Below are 24,837 nucleotides of genomic sequence, written 5' to 3'. Positions count from 1 at the left end.
TTATTTCTGTGTTGAGGCTCAAATAGGTCCATTTGGATCAGAGTTCTACCCCAGTTACTAAAGTGATAAATAAATAAATAGATAAATACATATCATCTGCAGTTGCATGCCATCAAAGTGTGACAAAAATATGTGCACACCCCAGCATAAGATTTTTTGTGTAAGAGCTTGCAGTACCAGACCTAAAGCATCACTACTGAATCACTCTCATGATAACATTATCTTTTAAATCATTAAATAAGGATGAATATGTTACAGCTTCACCTACTCATTCCTGGCATTTAACTTGCTGAGGACTCAACATGGTGAGTTAAACTGCTTGGGATTCAACCCACCAAACAAATTTAACCCTCCCCCCTGCACCTCTATATGGGGTGCAGGTCCTCCCACATCCCTTCACCATATGTATATCAACTCCATGATCACTCAAACTTGAATGGAGAAATCTCCCAAAGTGAAAGAATCACTGGAAGGGATTTCCTGTATAAAGCAGTGCTTGTCACGTTCAGTACTGGGGGAGTTGAACTTTGTGAATCGATCCTCATGAAGTTGGGGTACAGAGAAGTATAAGGAGCATTTCTATATTTCAGTTTTGATATGTATACATCATTTCTACTTAGCTGATATTTTTTTTACTTAGTATGCAGTGTTTCTTATGTATTTCTAAAACACTACTAAATGCATAAGTGTAATATGTTCTTATTTTGTAATATTTTCAAATAAAACAGTGATATTCAGACCCCCAAACAGTATTGTACAGCAGTTAATGTCATAAGACTTGGCATGTTAGGAGCATAATTATATATAAATAATACAACATTATATAATTAACATATGTGAAATTTATATCTTTAAATGAACTATTTAAAATCGGGAAAGAATCGCACGCGAGAGAGCTGGTATGATTATTTAATGCCCACATCATATCATATTTATTCTTCTAAATATGCAGCTTTCGGTACTTAAAGCCTTCAGGAAAACTATAGGCACATACAAAGAGGGAGTTTGCTGCATCAGCAATTGCATATTGAAAAGAAAGCACCATACTGCATGCAAACAACATCAAGGCAGCTTTAGAAAACTGCATATTGCGTAAGAGAAACATCCAGTACTCTATAATAATCTTCTGTGTTAATATAATACATAAAAGTAAGAAGAGAGATATGTCCTTTCTAAAATGACAAGGACATGCTAGCAAGTAAAAATTACATTGTAATGTTGTCATCAAAGGCTATTCAGCATGCTATGCTGCAAGGTGACTTTTTCTACTTTTTCTTCTTTTGTCATTATTTTGTTTTCAAATGTGGTGTTGGTGGGTACCCTGTCTCCACTGCAGTATTCTCATATTAAATAAAATGATCCTCCTAATCAAGCTAGAAATGCTGCTTTTATATACATTATCATTCCTCGACATCTATCCATTGGAGGGTTAACTTTCCATTTACATCTTCAAATTATGATTGTAAGAGAACTAATTCTTTCCCCATCAAAATTAATCTCTATGTTGATGACAAAAGTCATCTAATGACTCAGTTGTCTTCTTAAAATTACTCCAAGAGTATCTTCAGTCCTACTTTAAGCTACTTTGGAACTTGTTCTTGACTAACCTCTTAATTCTTAATGTTACAAAAAGTACTACAATATTCTTTGACAATGATCCTAACGCAAAACCCAACAGCCAAATTACCATACACACTCCCCACCAAAGTCAGTTACAAGTTAATGGGCTAATGAGTTTCAGTCCTTTTGGACTGATGTTTTCTCATTCTGCATATTTGTATTTCAATATTTCGAAGTACATCCATTCAGAAATATATCATATGCCTCCCAACAAGTATGTTTTTGGATGAGAAGAATTACAATAGCAGCACTATATATCTTAACTGACAATACTATTCTGAATGCTGACAAAGGCAATCGTATAAGTTCTTTGTAGACCTTATAAAAATCTTTGAGTCAGTTGATCATATCCTTTTATTTCAAGCCCTCATTGCTTAGGAATAACCCAAAGTCCCCTGACTGGCTCAAGGATTTCATGTCTAACATAACCTTCTCTGTAAAGTTAGGTACAAATTGTGACCCAGTGTTCCTCTCTCAAAATGTGTGGTTCAAGGTTCCATTCATCACTACTTCTCTTTTCTATCTTCATTAGCAAATGTCACACCAACTTTCCACAAGTACACCATATACTATACACAAACAATATGGTTATTTGTTGATACAACTCTCTCACAACACACTTAAAAAGGCTAAAAAATGGTCAGTCTGTACTTTCCATTTGGTTGCAGAAAATGCCCCTGCTGTCAATCAAACATATGCAAAAAGGAAAGCCATGATATTAGGAACCTGCCCGGAGCTCATAAATATGGATATACATTTATATATTGCATACTCTGTGTAAGAACCACCATAATAAACTAGAGACTATATGCTGCATCTGCTATCTAGGTGACTAATTCAGCCAGGCTTAGCCAGAAATTGGCCAGTACTGATCAGTGCACTGAATACATACATACATACATACATACATAAACTTTTAAATATTCACCAATACATTGATAAAACAAGGCCAAAAATTAGCAGACTGTTCCTATGTCAAAAAAAACTTTCCCGTTTTTTCTCATCAAAAACCTAGCACAACTGGAGTACACCCTCCATCCATAGTATCTTTTCATCATCAGAAGAGAACCTTTCAGTTCTGAACCAAAGCAAAATGGTAAAACAGAGAACTCTTTGAGTCCTTTCCCTTTCTGGCTAGCCTCCTAAAACCCAAATCCTCAAGACTATCATTTCTGTTTTTAGGACACTCAAAGCACCACGGGTAGACTGTGTATCACAGACCAGAGCTTATCTTTCTTTGCCTTGGGTGTTTTGGGAATCTTATTTCTACTCTAAAATATTTCAGTCATTCATGACTTCAGATAGAAACTTAAAAAAATCTATTTTGAAATATACAAAGTATAACTGTATCCACACCCAGAATATCACCTAACCACTTCTTTCCCAAACCCTGCTCAAAATCCATCATTTATTTAAAATACATTACACAATCATGCCATTCAGCTTTACTTCAAACTCACCCTGCAGCTATCAGCCCCCTTCTTCTATTTTTCTTCTTTATTGTTTTGTAAACACTGTATGTAGTTCCTCCAGTGTGTTCAACCACTTTGGCATATTGTACTGTTCTGTTACTCTATATATATAGAAGCACATCCCCAAGTTATGAATTTGCTACTAAGACTAATTCTTCAAATTTAAAAGTGTACAGAATACACTATTTTGTGAAATGTCTTAATAATTTACTTACTTTATATGTAGTTTATAATCTCTTTTGTCAAAAGTTCAAGAGTCAAATATTTTTTTTTCTCTTCGGCATATATATTGTATTACCTTTATCACATCAAGTGTTTTGTCCTCAACAGGATGGTCTGAAAAAAGCCTAAGTGAATCACTGCCCTACTGTTTAAGTATATTAAGTAAATAATTACTTTAAGGTAAAGTTTTCCACGATGAATACCATTCCTCAATTTCTTATTTTTATGTTCTGTCTTTTGACATTACAGGCATTATAAATGTTATGGCCCAGTAATACTTTCACCTTCTCTTCCTCCTCCCTGTCCTCGGAGGTTCATAGATAGGTACTAGGTTAGCTGCCCTTATGGGCCATTTTAAAGCCTGCCAGTTTCCCTTTATGGTGAGAATCAAACCTTGTACCTTATGTCTGTGAGGGGAAAAAACACCTTAATCATTATGCTAATCCATCAGGTGAGAATCAAGCCTTGTATCTTGTGTCATTGAGGTAAACGCCATAACCATTACGCCAATAGAGAATATGAGACAGCTGGAATGGATGACATGCTAAGACATTTATAAATAGCAACTAGATATATTATTTTTTTATTTGATTGGCATATCTTTACTTAATACATTCAGTGAAATATATCATGATATTGAAATGCCTTAAGGAACAGGAATAGACATGACAGATTTGACTACATACAAGTAAAAACTGTGGTATTCAGTCAGGTTTTAGATACCACACCACTCACGGATGCCACCATTGGAAATAAACTGTTACTGATTGGAATAAAGGTTGAATGAGCTGCAGCATATGAAGATGTCTTTACTTCAGTCACATTAGTTCAGTGGATTAAGGTTACGGTCATCTGACAGGCTTCACCCACAATCAGTGTGATTCTAAGGAAGTTAACAGACCAAGCAGTGATCAGTTTTGTTTGTTAATAGACAGTCAAGTCTATTGGATTTACCTGCTTAACTAATGAATAAAGTAAAAAATAAATAAATAAATAATTTAATAAAATACCACTTCTTGTGGTTCGATTGAAATACATTGGAAATATAATGAAAATTATTAAATACCACCACGGTTAATATACATTGCATTACTTAGTTTGGATTGCAGGAAAAAACAGCTGCCTATCTAGGCTTACCTATTTTTGTGACTAGTATATTTTTATTTGCCTCCTATATCCCTTCTGTTAGCCCACTATCGATCACTGGACTTCTCAAAGAACTTAGCAGTCACAGTCCACTTTCTACTCAAAACCTTTTTTCTGTAAAAGTAATACTTTCTAAGGTCTGGGTTGAACTTTGTACCCTAAAGCTGTCTAGTAAGATCCCTTCCCTGTCTCCTTTCTTTCCACTTGAGATATATGTAATCACATTGTCCGTATGTATCTTGTCTGTACCCACTTCATAGTCCCCTTTACCTGCCTGTCTTCAAGTGATGATAGCTCTAGCTTCCAACCTCCTTGCACCTTTTATTCTCGGGTGCCTTTATTATCATGGTAGGCTTTCTTAGCACATTCTTCACTAGCCTGAGATCTTTAGCCATGTACAAGAACTACAACCCAATACACTACTCCAGGTGGAGCCTGGACACAGATCTACTTGGGGGGGGGGTGCAATTTTACCTGTCCCTTTCTAGAATCTGATCTTCTATGATGTATCCAGCATAGTACTGGCTTTGGCTGCAGCTTTCATATTTCATATGTGCTCAGTCATTTCTGCTGGAATTAGGACTCCAATGTCTTTTCCTAATGTCCTTTTCATATTCATTCCTCCCAAATAGTATTCGATTTTGGAATTATTAGAGCAGGGGTGAAGTACTTTCCATATGCCCGCATTAAACCTTGATGCCACTTCATAGCCTACTCTACTAGTCTCATCAGGTCCCACTTAAGCCTTATTCCAAAATCCTCCACTGTCCTTTCTGTCTTAGTGTCAACTGTAGACTAGTTGATCCAATTGTAATTACCCTTAATGATGTTTGATATACTGATGCCAAAGAGCACTGATCCTTACTGACCAAGACTGACTCCCACATACTATTACTTTGAAAGGATAGACTTAATTAATTGCTGTTCCCTAACAACCTTTTAAGAATTTAGCCTGTTTCACACATGCTCCAAAGTGCCTTCTTGTGAATATCAACTTCATGCGAGATACTAAATCAAAAGCGATACTGGAGTCAAAGTACTAAAATACTGAACATTGTTCCTCTTTTGAGTTTCAGCATAACAAAGTCTCAAAAATAATCATACCAGTTAGGCATGACTTGTTTACCACAAACTCACAGCTGTAATGATTCTACAGATTATTGTTCTCCAGGAAAACCTCTAGCATGTTCTGGTGATACTTTCCCTGCTGATGAGGTCAGGTTTATGAGAACTATAGTTTCATGGGTCGGTTCTACCTGTTTTCTTGTGGAGCAGTAACACAATGGACTTTTTCTAGTACTCCAGAAGCTGGCCGTTTCTAGGTAACTAGTTGGTGTAGGTGTGCATTTAACATATTCTTATCACTTTTACATTATTCTATAGTGATATTTCCATGAGATCTCTGTGGCAACCATTATTACTTCAGAATAAATGAGGAGATTATGGAATTTATTGTATAGAAATGTATTTTCTGTATTTCACTGTATACTTTATGAGGCAGAGTTAGGAAAGGAATGTGTTGAAAACTTGGAACAAAAAATACTTGACATCCACTGAAATGAGGTGCCTACATTTTATTATATAAATGTTCCATTATTTTTGGCTTGCTTATTTTGCCCTTGGTTATAAAACAGCAAATCCTTCAAACCTCATTAGCTACAAGCACACACATATTTAACTCTCATGGATATTTGGTCATTTAGGGATGGTTGGACCGTGGTTAATTTGGCGTAGACCACTTCAGTGGTCCACTACAGTTATATCGTGACAGCACATCTTTTATACAGTATCTTAGAGGAAGTAATATACAAATACTCATTGTTTCATCTGGGAGATTATATGCACTGCCATCAGGAGCGGCCTTAGGTCAACTGCTGCCCTAGGCAAAAGGGCTCCATGGTGCCCCCCCACAACACCCGGTGCCCCCATCTTGGTCGACCTACACCAAATAAATATTGGAAAAGTGCCCCTGCTACTGCAGCTCCATAGGCGGCCACCTAGTTAGCCTATGCCTAAGACCGGCTATGACTGCCATGGGCCACTACTTATGAAAGTGAAATATAATGTTATGTTATAAAAACAGTTAATATGACAGTATCATTTTTCTCACACTAATCAGAATTACACCTGATAAATCTGCATTGAACTAGTATCATATAACCTATTAGAAGTTATATTCACAAATACTTACCAGCGTGGTAACCCTTAACTCATTAACACATCTGAGTTATGGAATGTCACATATCCAGTAGCCTGCCTTGCACATATCATTATATTTCAAAGCACTTTCCAAATAAAATCTAGTTAGGAAAAACATAAACCAAACAAATGAAAATACCTTGTGAACAGTAAATGTTATTAAAAAGGTACAAATAACAAGTGTAACAGCAAAAACAATATTTTACAGTGATAATGCTCAGTGCCTTTGCAGTCTTTACATCAACACTGGAATATGTTATAATGAACACAAACTCAGAATTATATATCTCTAAAGTTTCATAAATAATGTTTTATATCTTGGAACCTATATAACCTAGACATATAGCAGCAGAGCACTTTTGTCCAGGAGACTTGGGATTTCACATAGTAGCAAGAAATTCATTTCTCGGTGCTTGTTTATTCAGATATTTATAAAAGTATGCTTTGTTAAACAGGGTGAAACAGTGCTACACATAGACCCATTCAAGTTTAATCCAGGAGCCCTATATGGATACGTGGCTTACCTGGGGCCACGCAGTAAGCAAATGGGGGCTGCAAGATTTAAAAAATGGACTGATACAAGGCATAGGTTATTATAGTCTTAAACGTCTGTGCCAAACTGCCAGTCAAACAATTGATCATATATAATTAACAGCATAAATAATGCTGAATAACTCTCAAGATGTACAAATATTAATGTCAGTTTTCTTCAACATTGTCTAAGGTTTCACTTGATACCATATAATAGTTTGTAAGTAATTTGGCTTTGGAAATATGAAAATATAATATAATATATCTACATAATTACAATGAAACAACTAGCAACATCCCCAGTAATAGTGTGCCATACATGAACAGTGGCAATATGTTTTTGTGTCTCCCAGCACGGCATTACACACACTGCCCCTCAATTACATGTAGCTCTCTCGGTTATAAAAACTAGAGTGCAAATATGAATAATAATTGAAAATGGTGATTAGTAACTCCAGTATAGGGCATCCTAGATTAACAGTTGTAGTGTCATTTTGTTACCGCTACCTTGACCTTTCTTATTATGCCTATTACTAATTGGTAAATTGCTTAATTAAGAAAATCAGCCACCAACCCCTCAAGAAATGTCAGGATGCCTTTAGGAGATGTGGGTGTAAAACAGAGGTATACAAAAAGGCACTATAAGCATGAATGAGTTAAGTGACTATGTGAACCTGCAGTATAGCAGGTAGTGCAGAGGATTAAGGCTACGAGCTGCTTCAAGTAATCCAGGGTTTGATTCCATCAGTTTCCATCTGCTTACTGTGAGTAAATCACTTAACCAAGCAGTGGTCCTGTGCTGAGCCTGAAAAAAGTCCACATGGATAAGTGTTCTACCCCAATGAACAAATACAAATAAAAACCTTTGCCTAATCTCTCATATGTTCATAGGTAACCACTAGGCTATTGGCCCTAGGGCCTATATAAGCCTACCCAAAAGGTACCCTGGCTTTCGTCACCCAAAAAAATTATTTTCCTGTGCCCCTGTCGAGCAGAGCCACAGAAGTGATCTCCAGGGTGAATTTCCTATCTCCCATCCAATCATCAAGATTTTTCTTGAAGAGTGCTAATGAGGAGCTTTGTTTGATATAGATAGGTAGTTTATTCCAGAGTATGGAAAGTCTCTGGGACAGGAATCTATCCCTCCAGTATGTTCTGTTTATTGGGTCTATATTCATTTCACGAAAGCCGACAATGTCGAATCTGACATTGTCGACACGAGAATAGTGAAACTGCAGAACATCGAACAAGTAAACGGAAATCTCTGTAAGGGGAGATTTCTGTTTACTTCAATATAGTGCGGTCTCAGCATTGGTATATATAAGTAGTGAGGGGTGTGGGGGGTGCAGGTGGGCTTGCCCCCCTGCCTACACCATTTAGTTTTTTTTTTTTTGTTGTTTTTATTTTTTTTTCCTGAACATTCAATGTTTTAACAGTTTGATCAATAAAGGTCGACCTTTAGTGATTCGAACTGTTAAATATTCAATGTTCTAATACAGACCCCTATTTAAGGTGCTGACAAGGTTTAGGTCCCTAGAGCGTGTAGCTCGGAGTGATTGAGATTTCTTTAAGTGGAGCATGTCCAACAGAGATCACCTCTGAGTAGGTGATATGCGATGGAGTAAAGCTGGAGTTTTTTGAGACGGTCTGTGTAGGGCATCTGTTTGAGGCCGGTAATCCTCTTTGTGAGGTATTTCTGCGGCCTTTCCAGTTGTTGTAGATGTCTTGTGAGGTACATACCAAAAGGGGCATTGTACTCTATAATGGGTCTAATGAGTGATGAGTAGAGGGGAACAATGACCTCTTTTTTCCTGGATGAGAAACCTTTTGTGATGAAGTGTGCCACGTAAAAGGATTTCCTGACTACTGTGGTGATGTGATTATCAAAGGAGAGACTACTGTCCACCTCTGTCCCATGGTCTCTTATCACACTTTCAGTGTTAAGTATACTACCGCCTATGTTGTAGTTCATGGGTACAGAGTTTTTACCAAAGGGGATAACAATGCACTTTTTGGCATTGAGCTTGAGTCCATGGCTTTGACACCAGGCATCTGTCTCAGTGAGGTCCTTTTGTAGGATGTCCACATCATTAGGAGTTTCGATTATGGCTCCTAGTTTGCAGTCATCTGTGAACTTCATTAGCCAAAGACCTTCTGTGTTAGCCTGTACTTCAGAGAAGTAGATACCAAACAGGAGAGGACCCAGGACTGAACCCTGTGGTACTCCACTTGTCACTGGTCTGATGTTGGATTTGAAGTCTGCTACTTTCACAGTGTGGGTTCTGTCAGTGATCCAGTTGGCAACCCATCTTGTGACATAGGGATTTATACGTATTTTAGTGAGTTTATTTATAATTCCAGAGTGGGGGATGGTGGCAAAAATCTTGGTGAGATCTATATAGGCTGTGTGAACCACCTTACCCTCATCTACGGCTTTGGTGACCTCTTCAAAGAAGTCTATCAGGTTTAGGAGACATGATCTGCCTTTTACAAACCCAAACTGGGTGGGGTCCAGAGTTTGGAGATTACCAATGTCATTGTTTATAAGTTCAATGATTATACATTCCATACCCTTGCAGACCAGGCTCATCAGGCTAATGGGGTGGTAGTTCCCGGCGTCCGTGGTGGCTTCCCCTTTGTGGAGTGGGATAAGCATCGCTGAGCGCCTTTCAGTGGGCACAAAGCCTGAGATGAGGCTATGATTGAACATGGTACTTAGGTGGGGTGCCAGTTCATTCTGTAGTTCATGTAGAACGCAGCCTGGGATGTTGTCAGGTCCCTTGGATGCTGTGTTCTTGGCTTTGGAAAATGTGTTTTTTACCTGTGCAGCCATGATTACAGGAACTTTGCATTTTTCTGGTACAGAGATGGGCCTTTTAGGGGATGAGAGGGGTGTAAAGTTAGTACTGAACCTATCTGCCAGAGTGTTGGCAATATCAGTTGGTTCTATATATTTAGTGCCATTGTGCTGTAACTCAGAGCAGGTCTGAGTGTTGCCATTGAGATTCTTGACATAGCTATAGAATGCTTTGTGGTTGTCTTTAGAATCAGTGGCAATTTTGTTTTCGTAACTAGCTTTGGAGGATTTTATGAGGGATCTCAGCTTCTTACTGAGGCTGACCAGGGAGTTTCTCCAATCATGGGATCTTACTCTTTTTTGCAACAGTTTCTTTCTTCTGTTGTAGAGTTTGTTTATGGCAGGGGACCACCAGATTGGCTTCCTATTTTTGGAGGATAGCATCTTGGTTCTGTTAGGGATTACACTTATAAGGGAAGTGCTTATAAAGTGCATTTGTGTAGAATTCAGCAGTCGTATCTCTATTGTCCGTCAGCATGGGTATCATGAAGTTTGCCACGTCTGTCTTAAGAAGCATGAAGTTGGCTTTGGAGAAATTTTTTTATGGTGGTTTCCCTAATGGGGGGTGGGGGCGGGTTGTGGATGTCTAGCGTGATTAGCTTGTGGTCAGATCTGACCAATGAGGAATTGACCTCTGGTGTGAAACGCTGGTTGCCCGTGTTGGTAATGACCAGGTCTAGGATATTGCTGCCCCTGGTGGGGGTGTGGATAAGTTGATCCAAGGCATTGGAATTTATGAATTCCAGAAAACTTTGAGCACAAGAGTTGACACATGAGTAGTTTTCCCAGTTAATGGTGGGGTAGTTGAAATCGGCCATTACTAGGGTGTTAAGTTGTACCCTAATATTTTCCAGTGTATCAAGAAATGAGGAGTGGGAATCCTGGGGCATGGTGGGGGATCTGTAGCAAGCTACAATTTGGATTGTGGTCTTGCCCAGAGTTAGTTGCACTTGGATAATCTTGGATGCATTATGCTGAGCAACTAGCCCGGAGGTGTGGATATCCTTAATGAATATGGACACGCCTCTGCCTGTAGTGTTTCAGTCTTGGTTAGGTGGCTGAAAGGTGTGGTATGAATTATAGCCTGGTAATGCATGGGGTGCTCTCTGGAGCCTTGAACCAGGTCTCTGTCACTGCTCAGATGTCGATGTTCTCCATTTTAAGTAGTGCCTCGAGTGAGTGCATTTTGAGGTTTAGACTTCTAGCATTGAGTAGGATTACCCTCATCTCTAGTAAATCATAGTCATTTGGAATGATAGCTGTGATTTAAACTACCTATGAGAAAATATTTTCTTATACATAAAGGAAGTGATGAAAAATATACTTCCAGTTTAAAACAAAATGTGAATACCAAACATGCCACTGTTCATTCAAGCTGAAGCAGACTGCTGTAAGTGTTATTACTTACAGCATTGTTAGCATTTCAAAGGTCTATATATATAGTCTATAGTCCAAAGCAAAGATTTTAACTCTGGGTAACACCAAGTCTAACACCAGCATTTCAAGGGTCTGTATATATAGTCTATAGTCCAAAGCAAAGATTTTAACTCTGGGTAACACCAGGTCTAACAATATATCTGAATATATCGGATCCAACTTGGCTGCATACACTAGACTTTGGATCCAGCTCTTGAGCTACTCCCTCTACCCATAAGGCCCTATTCCATCCCCATTATCTCAGATCTCGTTTGCCACCATTGTGGTTAGATGCAGGTTCCGCTCTTGGGCTAGTAAGGTTAATTTTTTCATTGTTATTACATATATATCAGTCTTATTTCCTATTTAAACATCCTTTTTTCCTATTTTCTTTACTCCCTCTTAGTTTTGGCTGGGCATTAGGCACTAGTATTTTTCTTCTATACTATCACCTCTCCTCTCCTACTTCTGTAGTTCTTTCCTCTGGACCATTGTTGGTATATCTCCTTCTTTACCTTTTTAGGTAAATTTTTAATGCCATAGTTGGTAGGTTTACCTTTAAAACGGCGATCTCAAAAAGGTCAGCCACGCTTCCGCGAACTCCAAAATGTGAACGGCCCAAATGCCGAAAACCATATATGCGAACGCCTAAATCTTGCCCCCTTTTGACCCATGGTAGCACTGGTGTGGAGGTGTAGCGTGACTGGACACGTCAAAATTCTGCATTAATTCCACATTTAAGAAGTGTTTTGGATTCAAATTCATGGAAAACAGGCCGACAAAGTGGTAGGTCGATCATATATGATCGACGATATAAAGGTAAACCTTGTTGGTATTCTCCTTTATTTCTGGTATTTTAAAAAAAAAAGTTCCTCTCTTGCATTTGTTTTCCCTAGTTCTGTTCACTTTGTTGCTTATCTGCTATGTCAGAGAAACAGACAGGGTTTAAAAAATGTGCTTTTTGTGGGCATAAGATCCCAACTTCAGATACCCACAAGAAGTGGGTTTACTACATAGGACCAGATCATCTGAATATGGCCTGTGTGGTATGCTCGACCTTTAACCCTCAAACTTTAGCTGACAGGCAAAACTAATATCCAGATCAACTCTTCTAGAGCCTCTAAGCTCTCTATGTCCAGTTTCTTTGGAAACAAAGAAACAATTGCTCAGTCTCCTGTCTTCTCTCCTTCTCCTTCCTCATTGAATACAATAAATTATATTTCATCCCATTTCCTCTCAGATCCTAAGTTCTCACAACCTTTGGATCCTATATAATTACTCTGATCCAATAGCTTCCGCTTCCAGGAGAGTTTGTGTTCAGGGTGGATGTGGAGGAGATGAGATTGGATCTGATAGGTCTCAGATCAGATGGGAGTCCTGCCAGCTCCATCCCTCCATCATCCATGGAGTGTTAGAAAGACAGTCCATGTCTCCCTCTCCTCTCTGGACCATGGGTTTTTCCTTAGATAGGATCCCCCCAGAGGTAGAGGTTTTTGGGTGGAGGAAGAAGTTTCTTCTCAAGTTTTTCCTGACTGCTTCTGCTCCGATACCCTCTGATCAGAGTAGGTCTCGGAGCCAAGGTATCAGAGTGGGATTCAAAAGGTTGGACTCAGCTCTGATTTTGTTGTTTCTATCCCTCCCTCTCAGAGCTTTGGCCCTGGACAGCTCTGATCTGATTCTCCCCTTGCCGCTCAGATCTGGGAATGGCCCCCGACCTATATTCTTCAGAGGCGTTGGTTGTGAGGAGGGAAGAAAGGGTTTCCCCTGGTCCTTTTGCTTTCAAGGAGATAGAAAGGGATTTTTCTTTCCACAGACAACTGTCATTTCTTGTCTCAGATTCTACCCCTCTCCCCTCTTTAGTTCCAAGCTCTGAGGCTATCATACCTATTCCACAGGGACAGCCAGTTCCAGGAGGTCTCCAGACTGTCCCCTGGAGGAATTTCCCATTTATTCTGAGACCACCCACAAACATCCCACCAAGGAGGTCCCTCAGAAGAGGACGCATAAGAGGAGATACCCTGACTTCCCAATGAAGTCTCTCACGGAAGACACTGACTTTGATGTGGGAGTGGGATCCCCCAGATCACCACCTGATGACATCTCCTTTGGAGATATTCTTGAGATCCTCAAACAGAAAGGAGGTTGGTCTTCCCAATCTCTTTCTCCTGAAGAGTCAGTGTTTCTGAAGGCTTTTGGTTCAGGACTATCTATGTCTTGGGTGATCCCCCCCCCAGCAGATGCACTGATTGACTTGGTTTCCCATCGGGCATGGATGGAACTGGACACTGTTGAAGCCATCCTCAAGCGCATGGACAACTTTTGCTCCCCCACACACAATAGATCCTACTGCAGCAAAGGTGCCCCAGTTGATGCTATGGTGGTGGTGGCAGCCACCAAGAAAAAGCTGGCAGAGCACAGCTGTTCTGTCCATCCACCTAAGAGAGAGTCCAGTGTGTTGGACAGATTTGGAAAGAAAGTTTTTACCTCAGCTACCTTTGTGCAGAGGTCTCTAAATTATTTGGCACATTTTACTAGGCTACGGAGAGATTTTACGAAGAAGTTATCAAATACTCTCTCTGAGTCCATGTCTGCAGGGGACTTCAGAAGGACTTCATCTCAGCTGGCCACTCTGCTGTCCATTTAAAATGCTTCAGTGACGTTCTTCTCCCATACAGTGGAAGGTACCTCACAAGCAGCCAGCTCAGGAATAGCCATAAGGAGACATGTCTGGATGCGGCTATGCAAATTTGCAGAGCACTACAAGATGTCTTTATTAATTCCCCATTTGATGGCACTTCCTTATCTGGGCCATCAGTCAAGGACACATTTACCTGCAGCAAACAAGAAGGAAAGGCACTGTCTGCCATGGGAATCACGTTTTCTACACTCTCAATAGACTTTTTCTAAAAACCAACAGGGTGGTAGGAAGATGTGGTTCTGTAAGTCTCAGGGACCTTTCCAGGATATGTGAGGGGAGAATTCCTCCAGAGGCAGAAGAGGTAACTTTAACAGTGGACATCACCCTAGAGGCAGAGGGGGCCTGCAGAACCAGGGCTTTAGAGATTCTTTTTCTGACAGGCTGTATCAGTGCTCCTGAAGTGCTGCCCAACTGTTCAACTCTGGAGGCAGTTGGGGGTCGATTCACTTTGCACCTAGACACATGGACAAATATCACAAACAATTATTGGGTGCTAAGAATAATATTCAGAGGTTTATTTATTTATTTGACATTTGTTTTCTGAGATAATCCAACTGGTTCAAAGAGAACCAATTTTCAGCAGAGGCCTGGGGAGAAAAAACTCCAAATTACAGAGATAAACAGACTTTGACTTTGAACAACTAACAATATATACAACTGTATGGGCTTACAAGAGTTATAAGAAGTGGAATACAGATTTACAAGGTTATTACATACCTTTTTCCCTTCATACTAATTCTCAAAGGAAGAAACTTCTTGATGTTCCACCCAGTCAGAGGAAGGATGCAGCACAAGAAATACAAAAACTGCTAGAGAAGAGAGTCATCCAAAAGGTCACACCCAACCATATAGGATTCGGAACATATGCTTCTTTTTAGTGCCAAAGAAAACAGAGGACCCCACACCCATTTTGGATCTAAACGAGTTGAACCAGTATGTAAAGAAGGTGAAGTTCTGAATGATCACAGTCCAGTCCATCTTATCATTTCTGCACAAGGATGATTCTCTGTGCTCCATAAATCTCCAAAATGCATACAGAGCCAATCATTGCCAGTTCAGAGCTCTGCCATTTGGACTCACCATAGCCCCCATGATGTTTACCAAATGCATAGCAGTATTAGCAGCTCACTTGAGGCTCAACAGATTCCAGGTGTTTCCATATCCAAACGGTTGGCATCTCACTTCCCCATCCAAGCATCAACTTCTACAAACTAGGGACTATTTACTCCAGATTTGCAACATCTTTGGTGTCTTGATAAATCTTACCAAATCAAATTTAGTCCCAGTACAGAGCCTGGCGTTCATAAGGACTCTTTTGAATACTACAACTCGGGTAGCTTCTTTACCCCACCACTGCATTACGTCCATGAGACTTCAAGTTCAGACTATACTTTCTCAACCTTCTCCTCTAGCAAGATGAGTGCTGTGAGCTCTTGGGTCCATGGCAGCTACCATACTGCTGGTTCCATTAGCATGCTTCTTTATGTAAATTTTCCAATGGACTTTGGCTGTTCAGTGGTCCAATCTTTGTCAACCTCTATCCTTTCCTATAAAACACATCCCAATTTGCAAATGACACATTCATTGGTGGCTTCATTCTGATGACCCAGTTCTGGCCAGACCCTTCATTCTTGCCCCCCCCCAGCTGCCACAGTGACCACGGATGCCTCACTACTTGGGGGGGGGGGGCATTTCTTGGGAAGGATGCTCCAAGGCATGTGGTCCCTTCTAGAGACCAATTTGCATATCAGTGTTCTAAAGATAACAGCAGTCCTTCTTGCATTGCAGGCCTTTCAAGATGCTCTCCCTCTCGGCACTATTGCAGTTCTAATGGATATGTCGGTAGTCTGGTATATCAACAAGAAAGGAGGAACCCAAATGTATCCCCTGTGTAGAGAAGCCATGAGGGTTTGGGAATGGACAATCTCAGACCTCTTTCTTATTGCAATGCACATCCCAAGGAAAACCAACTTACTAGTGGACAGGATAAGCAAATCCATTCTGATGCCTCACGAATGGTCTCTAAGTCAATTGATAGTGAATATGATTTTCATGCGTTTGGGCCAACCTTGCTGCGACTTTTTTGCCACCTCCATCAGCAACAAGTGCAGCAAGTACTTTACTCTGATCCCTCCTCAAGGGGAGTCACCAAGAGATTCCCTGATTCACTATTGGCTCCCAGGTCTCCTTTATGCCTACCCTCCTCTTCCACTGATTCCAAAATCCCTACAGAAAGCAAAGAGGCTGAAGAGCACAGTTAGCCTCAATACTCCCTTCTGGCCTTGACAAGTATGATTCCCCTTCCTGTGGGCTCACTTGTGATATCTTCCATGGATACTGGAGTCTGCTCAAGATCTACTATCCCATCTGTCAAGAATACAGCATCCCAGTCTCCACACCTTCAAACTAACTGCATGGTTTCTCCGCTTCCACTAATAGTTAGACAGTCCAGGCTTTTTCCCCAGTTTGCGATATTATTTTGGCCTCCCAGAAAGCTTCTACCAAAAAAGTCTACAGAAGCAAATGGAAAAGATTTTCTGTTTGGGCTTCTAGCCAGAATATTGACCATTTTTCAGTCCCAACTTCAGTCATACTTCTTTTTCCTTACATCTCCTTTTTCTAGCATCTCTTTTTAAAGAAGGTGCAAGTTTTTCAGCAATTAAACTTCAGTTGGCAGTGATTTCAAATTTTTATTCAGAAAATAAATCTACTTCTCTGGCATCTTCCAGATTGTGTAAAAGCATTCATGAAAAGCATTTTTCTTCTCAGAACCCCAATAAAAGACCCTTTCCCTTCTTAGGACCTTACTATGGTTCTTCAAGGATTAACTCATATTCTTTTCAACTGTCTGATCTGAAATTTCTTTCATGGAAAACTGTCATTATGGTAGCTATAACTTCAGTGAAAAGGATTTCAGAACTCCATGTTCTTTCAGCTAAGTTTCCTTACACTGTTTTTCACAAAGACAAGGTTTCTCTACAGACTAACCCTTGCTTTCTTCCTAAAGTGGTGTCTAAAAATAACATTAATCAGTCCATTCAGTTACTGGTTTTTTTCACAAAGTTTTCTAGTAAAGGAGAATACATGCTTCTTCTCTACAATTCGCACAGACAACTAAGTTTGTATCTTCACAGAGCAAAACAATTCAGAAAGGCAAATCAGCTTTTCATATCCTTTTTCCCTAATCACCTAGGTCAGGCAGTATCAAAAGTTACTCTAGCAAAGTGGATTACTCACTGCATTTCATTGGTTTATTCTCATAAAGGACTACATTTCCCAAGACCTCCTTGAACTCATTCAACTTGGTCCATGGCTGCTTCAACAGCTTTTTGGTCAAAGACCTCCCCTGACAACATTTGTGCTGCAACTACTTAGTCAAAGACTCATACTTTTGTTACACATTACAAGTTGGACATCATACCCAGAAGCAGAGCTTTTTTGGTTCAACAGTGCTCTGGCATGTCCTTCCATGCGGGCTTCCCAAGGGCTATGTAGCTGGAGACTCAGTCCCATTTGTGAGGGGGAATGAAAAGGTCATGATCAGACTTATAAGTTATGTACTTAGCATAACTTAGCATCTGTGCTGTCCATTTTCATTCTCCTCAGTTTCCCTCCCATCCATCCCCTGTCCCTTTGCTCCTGGAAGTTCCTGTTAGACTTGCTTGGAGCCATACTGTTCCAGGTTTCAGCCTTGTCTTTTCTTCTGTCTGTTTCCATCTTCGTAGACAACTGGGAGATTAAGCAGCAAACTTGATCTGAGGTAATAGGGACATAATAGTGTATTACAGGTAGAGGGAGTAACCTGAGACCTGGATCCAAAGTCTGGTGTATGTGGTCGAGTCAGATCGAAGGGTCAGATCTGAAATCATTTGTGAGGAAGAATGAAAATGGACACCATAGATGCCAGGTTATGGTGAGTACATAACCTACAGTTAATGCTGATCCCAGTCTCCATACCTATACAAAAATTACAACACTCTGATCAGAGTTAATTCATGGGACTTATGATACCACATTTTCTCTAACAGTAACAGATAGAAGCTTCATATAACTGCCTTTTGATTTAAAATAAAGCAGTCTTTCAGGACTTATTATTTTTCAGTTGTAAACATTCTAAGTGTAAGACAGTAAAGGGAAAACATCTTTTGGATATAAATTAGAGTATATGTGTTGAGGCATCCCATAATGAACTCAAACACATTCTAATCCTAGCAGCAAACATAGTCAAATTCCTTCATGTTTTCCTCACACATATGGCTATTTATTTATTATTTCATTTAGATTTAGATTTTTTCATATATTGTAATAGTACTGAAAATAAAAAGCATGCCTTTAAAGTTTGATTAGTTTTCGCTGCATTATGACTTGAATGAAAGTACACAGTGCCTGTTTTACAACAGTTTGTAATAACCTAGTATAAGCTAACTAGAACTTTTGTCCATGGATACAAAAGACCCAGTCAATAAATAACAAAATTAACCCCTCCACCCAGTTTTCCATACAAGGAAATATGCATCTGAGAATGTTATTCAATGAAGACAATGACTGTAACATATTTATTTTTATATTAACGTTTGTGTTATGCATTGTGCTACTCCTCAGTTTTGCTATGAATAGGAAGGGCAGAGCCTGCCTGTTTGAAGTGGATGAATAACATAAATCAAAACTATGCTTTGACTTTTGATTAAATTGAGCACTGTAATTAGTTATTGTGTATATTGGTCACTTTTCATTTAATCTTGAAAAAACAGCATGACTGAAATCAAGTCATGGTGAAGTATTTATAAATTCTATAACCAAGAGAAAAAGTTTAGTAAACAATTGTTTCCTCCTTAATAAATTATATTGTATATCATACTGAGAACCATCTGCAATGTACCTGCAACAGAATCTAATAGTATGCATGTACTACAGTTTGGCTATATAGCTGTTACTAATGTTAGTTTAATATTCATTAGCGCTTTGTTTGCATGTTATTTTAAAACACTTGTATTCTATGTTTTGATTTTTTTTTATGTAGAAGAATCAGACTCACAAACTGAAAGTGTGCATCACATTTCAGAAGATGAATTAATGAGTGCCTTCAAATCAAAGGAATCGAGGCAGCCCTGCCCTTCTGATATAGCTGGAGAACACAACAAACCAAGCCATTCTGAAGAGAAGCCAGATGAGGCTATAAAAAATGAAAAAGAAAGATCAAACGCTTCATCCCATTTAGATTATGAGGCAAGCAGTGGGGAATCTGGTGATTCAGAAATTGAACTGGTTTCTGAAGATCCATTGGCTGCTGATGGTGCAATGCATTCTAGCTACATGTCTTTCAGCCATGCTGGAGGGCCTCCACCATCCCCTGCTTCTCCTTCTATCCAGTATAGCATCCTGAGGGAGGAGCGTGAGGCTGAACTTGATAGTGACCTCATCATTGAGTCTTGTGATGCATCATCTGCATCTGAAGAAAGCCCAAAGAGGGACCAGGACTCACCTGGTGTAAAACCTGTCACCATGGACATAATACAAGAAGAAGCTGATGCTTCCCCAGTATACAAGGAAACAGCACAACATTACCGAAGTGGTCCAGCTGAGAGTCTAATATCCATGACAAAAGCAGATAATCAAGAGCCTGTTACATGTGTGAAGACCTCAACCAAATTTGTCACACCACTAGTGAGAGTAGAAGAACCATCTCCTGAGGATTACTCTGAAGAATCCTGCAAATCAGAGAACAGGTCCTTTGAAGAAATTGCACCAAACCAAAGACAGGCAGTGGTGAAAGATGTTGGCAATTACAAATCCATGATGGCTTTCCCATCACTCCTAAATAAAGACAAAGGTAAGAACACTAATTTAGTTAACTTTGTTAGAACATATCACTTGTTTACGGCTGGGGTCCACCAGACAGGACATCTGCCTTTGGAGGATTGGGTCTTGGTTTTGTTTGGGATTGCATGATCCATGCATTCCTGAAGGTCTTCATAGAATGTGTTTATAAAGGATTCTGTGGTCTGGGCCGTATTTTCCACAGGCCCGGGGGCTTTGAAGGATTCCACCTCGGTTTTGAGGAGTGTGAAATTTGCTTTAGAGAAGTTTTTCACTGTGGTTTTCTGGGCAGGGGGTGGGGACGGGATGTGAATATCCAGTGAGATTAGTTTATGGTCTGATCTTACCAGTGAGGGATACACTTCTGGTCTGGAGCATAGAGTCCCCATGTTGGTGATGATCAGGTCCAGTATGTTTTCCCCTCTTGTGGGAGTGGTAACAAGTTGTTCCATAGCATTTGAGTTTATAAATTCTAGGAACCTTTGGGCTAGGGTGTTGGAGCTAGAGTAATGCTCCCAGTCTATGTTTGGGTTGTTGAAGTCGCCCAATATAATGGTGTTTGGAGAGACCTTAATATTTTCCAGTGTTCTCTGGAAGGCCGAGTGGGGTTCCTGGGTTTGGGAGGGTGGTCTGTAGCAGGCTATAAACTGGAAGGCAGTTTTACCCACTGTTAGTTGCACATGGATAGTCTCTGATGCTTTGTGCTTTGCCACCAACCTGGAGGTGTGGGTATCTTTGATGAATATCGATACTCCTCCTCCTTTTGTGGCTCGGTCCAAGTTTTGGGGCCGAAAAGCATGGTATGAGGTATAACCTGGTAGTGCTGGGGTGCTCTCGGGAGCCCTGAACCAGGTTTCTGTTACTGCACAGATATCGATGTTCTCCATGCTAAGGAGAGTTTTGAGTGAGTGCATCTTGAGGTTTAGACTTCTTGCGTTGAGTAGCATTACTCTTAGTTTCTTATCCCTTGTGATACCTATGGAGGTGGGTTTGTCTTTTGAACCTTGCCTAAAAAAGGCACTATGGGGGTAGCAAGAGCCTTTGCCAATATCCGAAAGCCCAGGGGTGACATGTGCAAGCCATCCCTAGCGAAGCATCGTGGCTTGTCGAGCATGTCATCCCAGGCTGACAGGCATTGGATCCCCTTTGAATGACACCAATACTTAAGCCAATTGTTGAAATTGATCATCTTGTCTTCATATTGTGGCATCATTCTTGGTGAGGGTAAGATGCTACTCAAGGTCAGGGTCATACAGGCCTGGGCTACATGCTCAGAGAGCTCCTCTATATCTCTTTTCATGTAGTTCAGGGAGGTACGTCTCAGGTCATTCACACCAGCATGGACAATGACTGAGTCATATTTGTACTTGCCTTGGAGTGACCTGAGTGCTTGTGTTATGTGGCGGATCCTAGCGCCTGACAGGCAGCTCACCGTGACCTTCTCCTTGTTCAGCCTGGTGAGCGGGACGTCAGTGTGCCTGACGATAGAGTCACCTATTACAAGTATATCAGGTGTGTTGTTTAGCCTTAAGGGCTGTGACTGTTCGGCACACTGGCTTTGTGAGCTATGTGTTGCACGTGTTTTGTTTTGGGGTAGCGGTTGCTTGGGTTGTCTGCTTTGGAGGTCTCTACTGCTTAGGCAGATTTTTATTTAGAGCCTCCGAGTATGTTTTTGTGTGTTTATCTGTTTGGTTTGCTGTCGTGGTAGGTCTATGTGAGACTGGAATTGTAGTGAGTGTGGTTTCCTTCTCCTCTTGACTGGTTACGCCAGTACTGAGTTGAGAGAGCTTAGCCTCCAGTTTGGCTATATGGTTGCATCTCTCACATGTGTTGGAATTTGTTGGGAGGAGGAGAGGGTTGTATGTGTACATGAGGCAGTTGTAACATTGCCTCAAGATTCCCAGATTCACCAGCTGGACCGGAGAGGAGATTGACAACTGACCTTTGGACATGCTAGAATAGTATTGGGATTTCCTTTATAATTGAAAAAAAGGGCCAGTGGAGAACAAGGTACTCAAGGGGAGTTTGTGAGGGTGTAGTGCTTTTAATTTTTTTAGTGCTGACTTATATAATTGCTTTAGTGAGCAAGTGCCAGGTAACTTAAATGCAATGTGTTACAGTTAGCTTAAATGCAAAAACAACAAACAGTAACTTTCTTTCAAGTGAAACAAGGAAATAAGTACAGTAAGCAATGCAGATATCACTAGGGAGCCACAGAAGTGCTGAAAAGCCACGTTTTAGGTGGAATTAGCTTTTCAGGGAAATAACAAGCAAACAAACAACAAGCATACAAACAAAGCTAGATTCAGCAGGCCTGGATCTAGTATATACTACAGCAAACAAGGTGTACCAATTACAGTAAGAAGCAGTTCAAATATGCAGGCACTATAAGCCTTTAACCAGAAATTCCCAACTCAGAAGGGCAGAGTCCAGCCTCTCCTCCCACAAGAGTGCAGACCACGAACCCTCCTAATGTAAAATAACTGGCCTGAAGCCCAAGTGCTTAAACCAGAACTAATACACTTTTAGAATAACAGACACTGAGCCTTCAATCAGCAGTTCCCAACTTAGAAGGATGTAAGCTACCTGTCCTGCCACCACAGTGCAGGCTACAAACCTTCCTAATGTAAAACAACTGGTCTGAAGCCCAAGTGCTTAATCCAAAAGACTTAGAATGGTAGCTACACTTTAATCAAGTTACTACCAACCAGTAATAAATACAATTGAATACTTTAAAGAATGCCTGGATTAGTGCTCAAGTTATACAAACAAAGCTAGATTCAGCAGGCCTGAATCTAGTCTATGCTACAGCAAACAAGGTGTACCAATTTCAGTAAGAAGCAGTTCAAATATGCAGGCACTATAAGCCTTTAACCAGAAATTCACAGCTCAGAAGGGCAGAGTCCAGCCTCTCCTCCCACAAGAGTGCAGACCACGAACCCCCTTAATGTAAAATAACTGGCCTGAAGCACAAGTGCTTAAACCAGAATTAATACACTTTTAGAATAACAGACACTGAGCCCTCAATCAGCAGTTCCCAACTTAGAAGGATGTAAGCTACCTGTTCTGCCACTACAGTGCAGACCACAAACCTTCCTAATGTAAAACAACTGGTCTGAAGCCCAAGTGCTTAAACTAAAAGGCTTAGAATGAGTTACACCAAGCAGTAATAAATACAATTGAGTACTTTTAAGATGATGCAAAAACTTGAATGTTTATTGACATCAGGCTTGGTTGTAAGCTCTGTGTTTCTAAAGTATGGTCAAATAATCCATTTATTCTGTACTGACAAGATTATAAAAAAGCCAAAATATGACATGTCTACATCTAGCAGGATTTGGCTTTACTGGACTAAATGTAGCTTTAAACAAGTAAAAAGTAAAAGTCATGGGCATTTAGAAACAATATAGATAAAACAGTGGTATGTCCTGAAGGGGTCATTTGCATATATTCCATAGGCATCTTCCATTGTAAGTTTAAGGTATTACACAGTGAAGACTACAGCTTGGCTGGGTCCTTCTTACAGTTTTTACTGAATGGTTTGTCTATGTGACCTTTTTACCCCTTGATTTAGATGCCTGCTACCAATTTACAGGTATTGTTTACCAATAAAATATTCATATAGGAATTAATCTCATATTTCTGTAAATATTTCAGGCACTGCTCATCTGGACACATTGTGTAATAGCATTTCCCATGCCCATTTGCCACAGAGGGCAATACTGGCTCCTCAGATAAACCTGGTACTCAGTTCCAGAAATATTATGTTATTTTTCTGAAATTATTATGAATTATATGCCAAATGCTAATAATTATAATAACTTGAACCAGAAAGTATTTATATGATATTCTATTCTATCAAATTAAAGCATACACAATGCTGGACAATCTTTGCATGCGAGTTTGCGTTTAACTAGCACTGTTTTGCAGATATTTGCATTTACTTGGCCATTAAATATGCAAATATAAATCACAATTATACAAATATTTCAAAACTGGAGTGACATTTCCAAGACTTATTTGCAGCATATTTAAGCAATAATCCATGACTGGGTGTGAGTATATCAGGATTTACCCATGGTTGGTGTGGTATGATCGTGAGGGTAAAGCATTATTTAAAGACAAAATGTTTACCTTTGTAAAATAGTGTCTTTGTGTAAGGGTGCAGTAGTATTCCTCTGCATTTTACTTTGTTTACTGATGTACTGAACATGTGTAAGGGACTTAAGTTCCCACACTTTCACAGTACATAAATACAGTGCAGGTGAAGTTTTTTTTTTAATTGCTGAGATTTTCTGAGAGACAGTGCAAAAGTACAAGGAAAATCAGGTATGTTTCTGACTGTTTAGTTTCATAGAACATTCCCACTTTTTTCTTGTATTTCATTCTGTCCCTCAGCATATACCAATAGAAAGTCTAGCCATTTTATGGTACTTAAGTGGACCGACATTTTTTTTATTGCCATATGGAAAATTTACAATGTGTACCTGGTTGGGTTGTCCAGTCAGCATGCTTGTTTTTACATAGTAATGAGTAGTCATTGTATAATGAAGATAACATCTGCACAAACAAAAGTCATGCTGATGGTTGGGGGTCTCTCTACTATGGTTAGACAGATATTATTAGTTATTTGTATAATTGTAATAATAAAATATATGTATCACCTTGGCTTACTATCAAAATTTTGAATGCCATTATGCTAACTTTGATGGTCAAAAGTCAGTTTATCAAAGTTTCATAACGACAATTCAAAAATGTTGAGCTCACAACAACGAATGCTAGTTGCATTCTCTGGTGTGAGGTCGACATATTGATTGGAGATCGCACTACGGTGGGGATCAGGAACTTTGCCCTTTTCC

The 24,837-nt window shown here is 39.8% G+C and overlaps 1 protein-coding gene across 2 annotated transcripts in view; it reads left to right on the top strand.

The window, feature by feature from the left end:
• RTN1 (reticulon 1) overlaps positions 1–24,837 on the top strand; it is a 1,542,311-nt gene that overhangs the window by 945,170 nt on the left and 572,304 nt on the right. For both annotated transcript variants that reach the window (XM_044074464.1, XM_044074463.1), the window contains one exon: positions 19,182–19,991. In XM_044074464.1, the coding sequence (XP_043930399.1) occupies positions 19,182–19,991 (810 nt within the window). The remainder of the gene's footprint in view (positions 1–19,181; positions 19,992–24,837) is intronic.

The sequence above is a fragment of the Protopterus annectens genome, chromosome 6.part0, assembly GCF_019279795.1.
Source record: "Protopterus annectens isolate FY-2018-M chromosome 6.part0, PAN1.0, whole genome shotgun sequence".
NCBI classification, from domain to species: Eukaryota; Metazoa; Chordata; order Ceratodontiformes; family Protopteridae; genus Protopterus; species Protopterus annectens.
The sequence above is the reverse complement of the archived record's forward strand: the minus strand, read 5'-3'. Positions and strand labels throughout refer to the sequence as shown.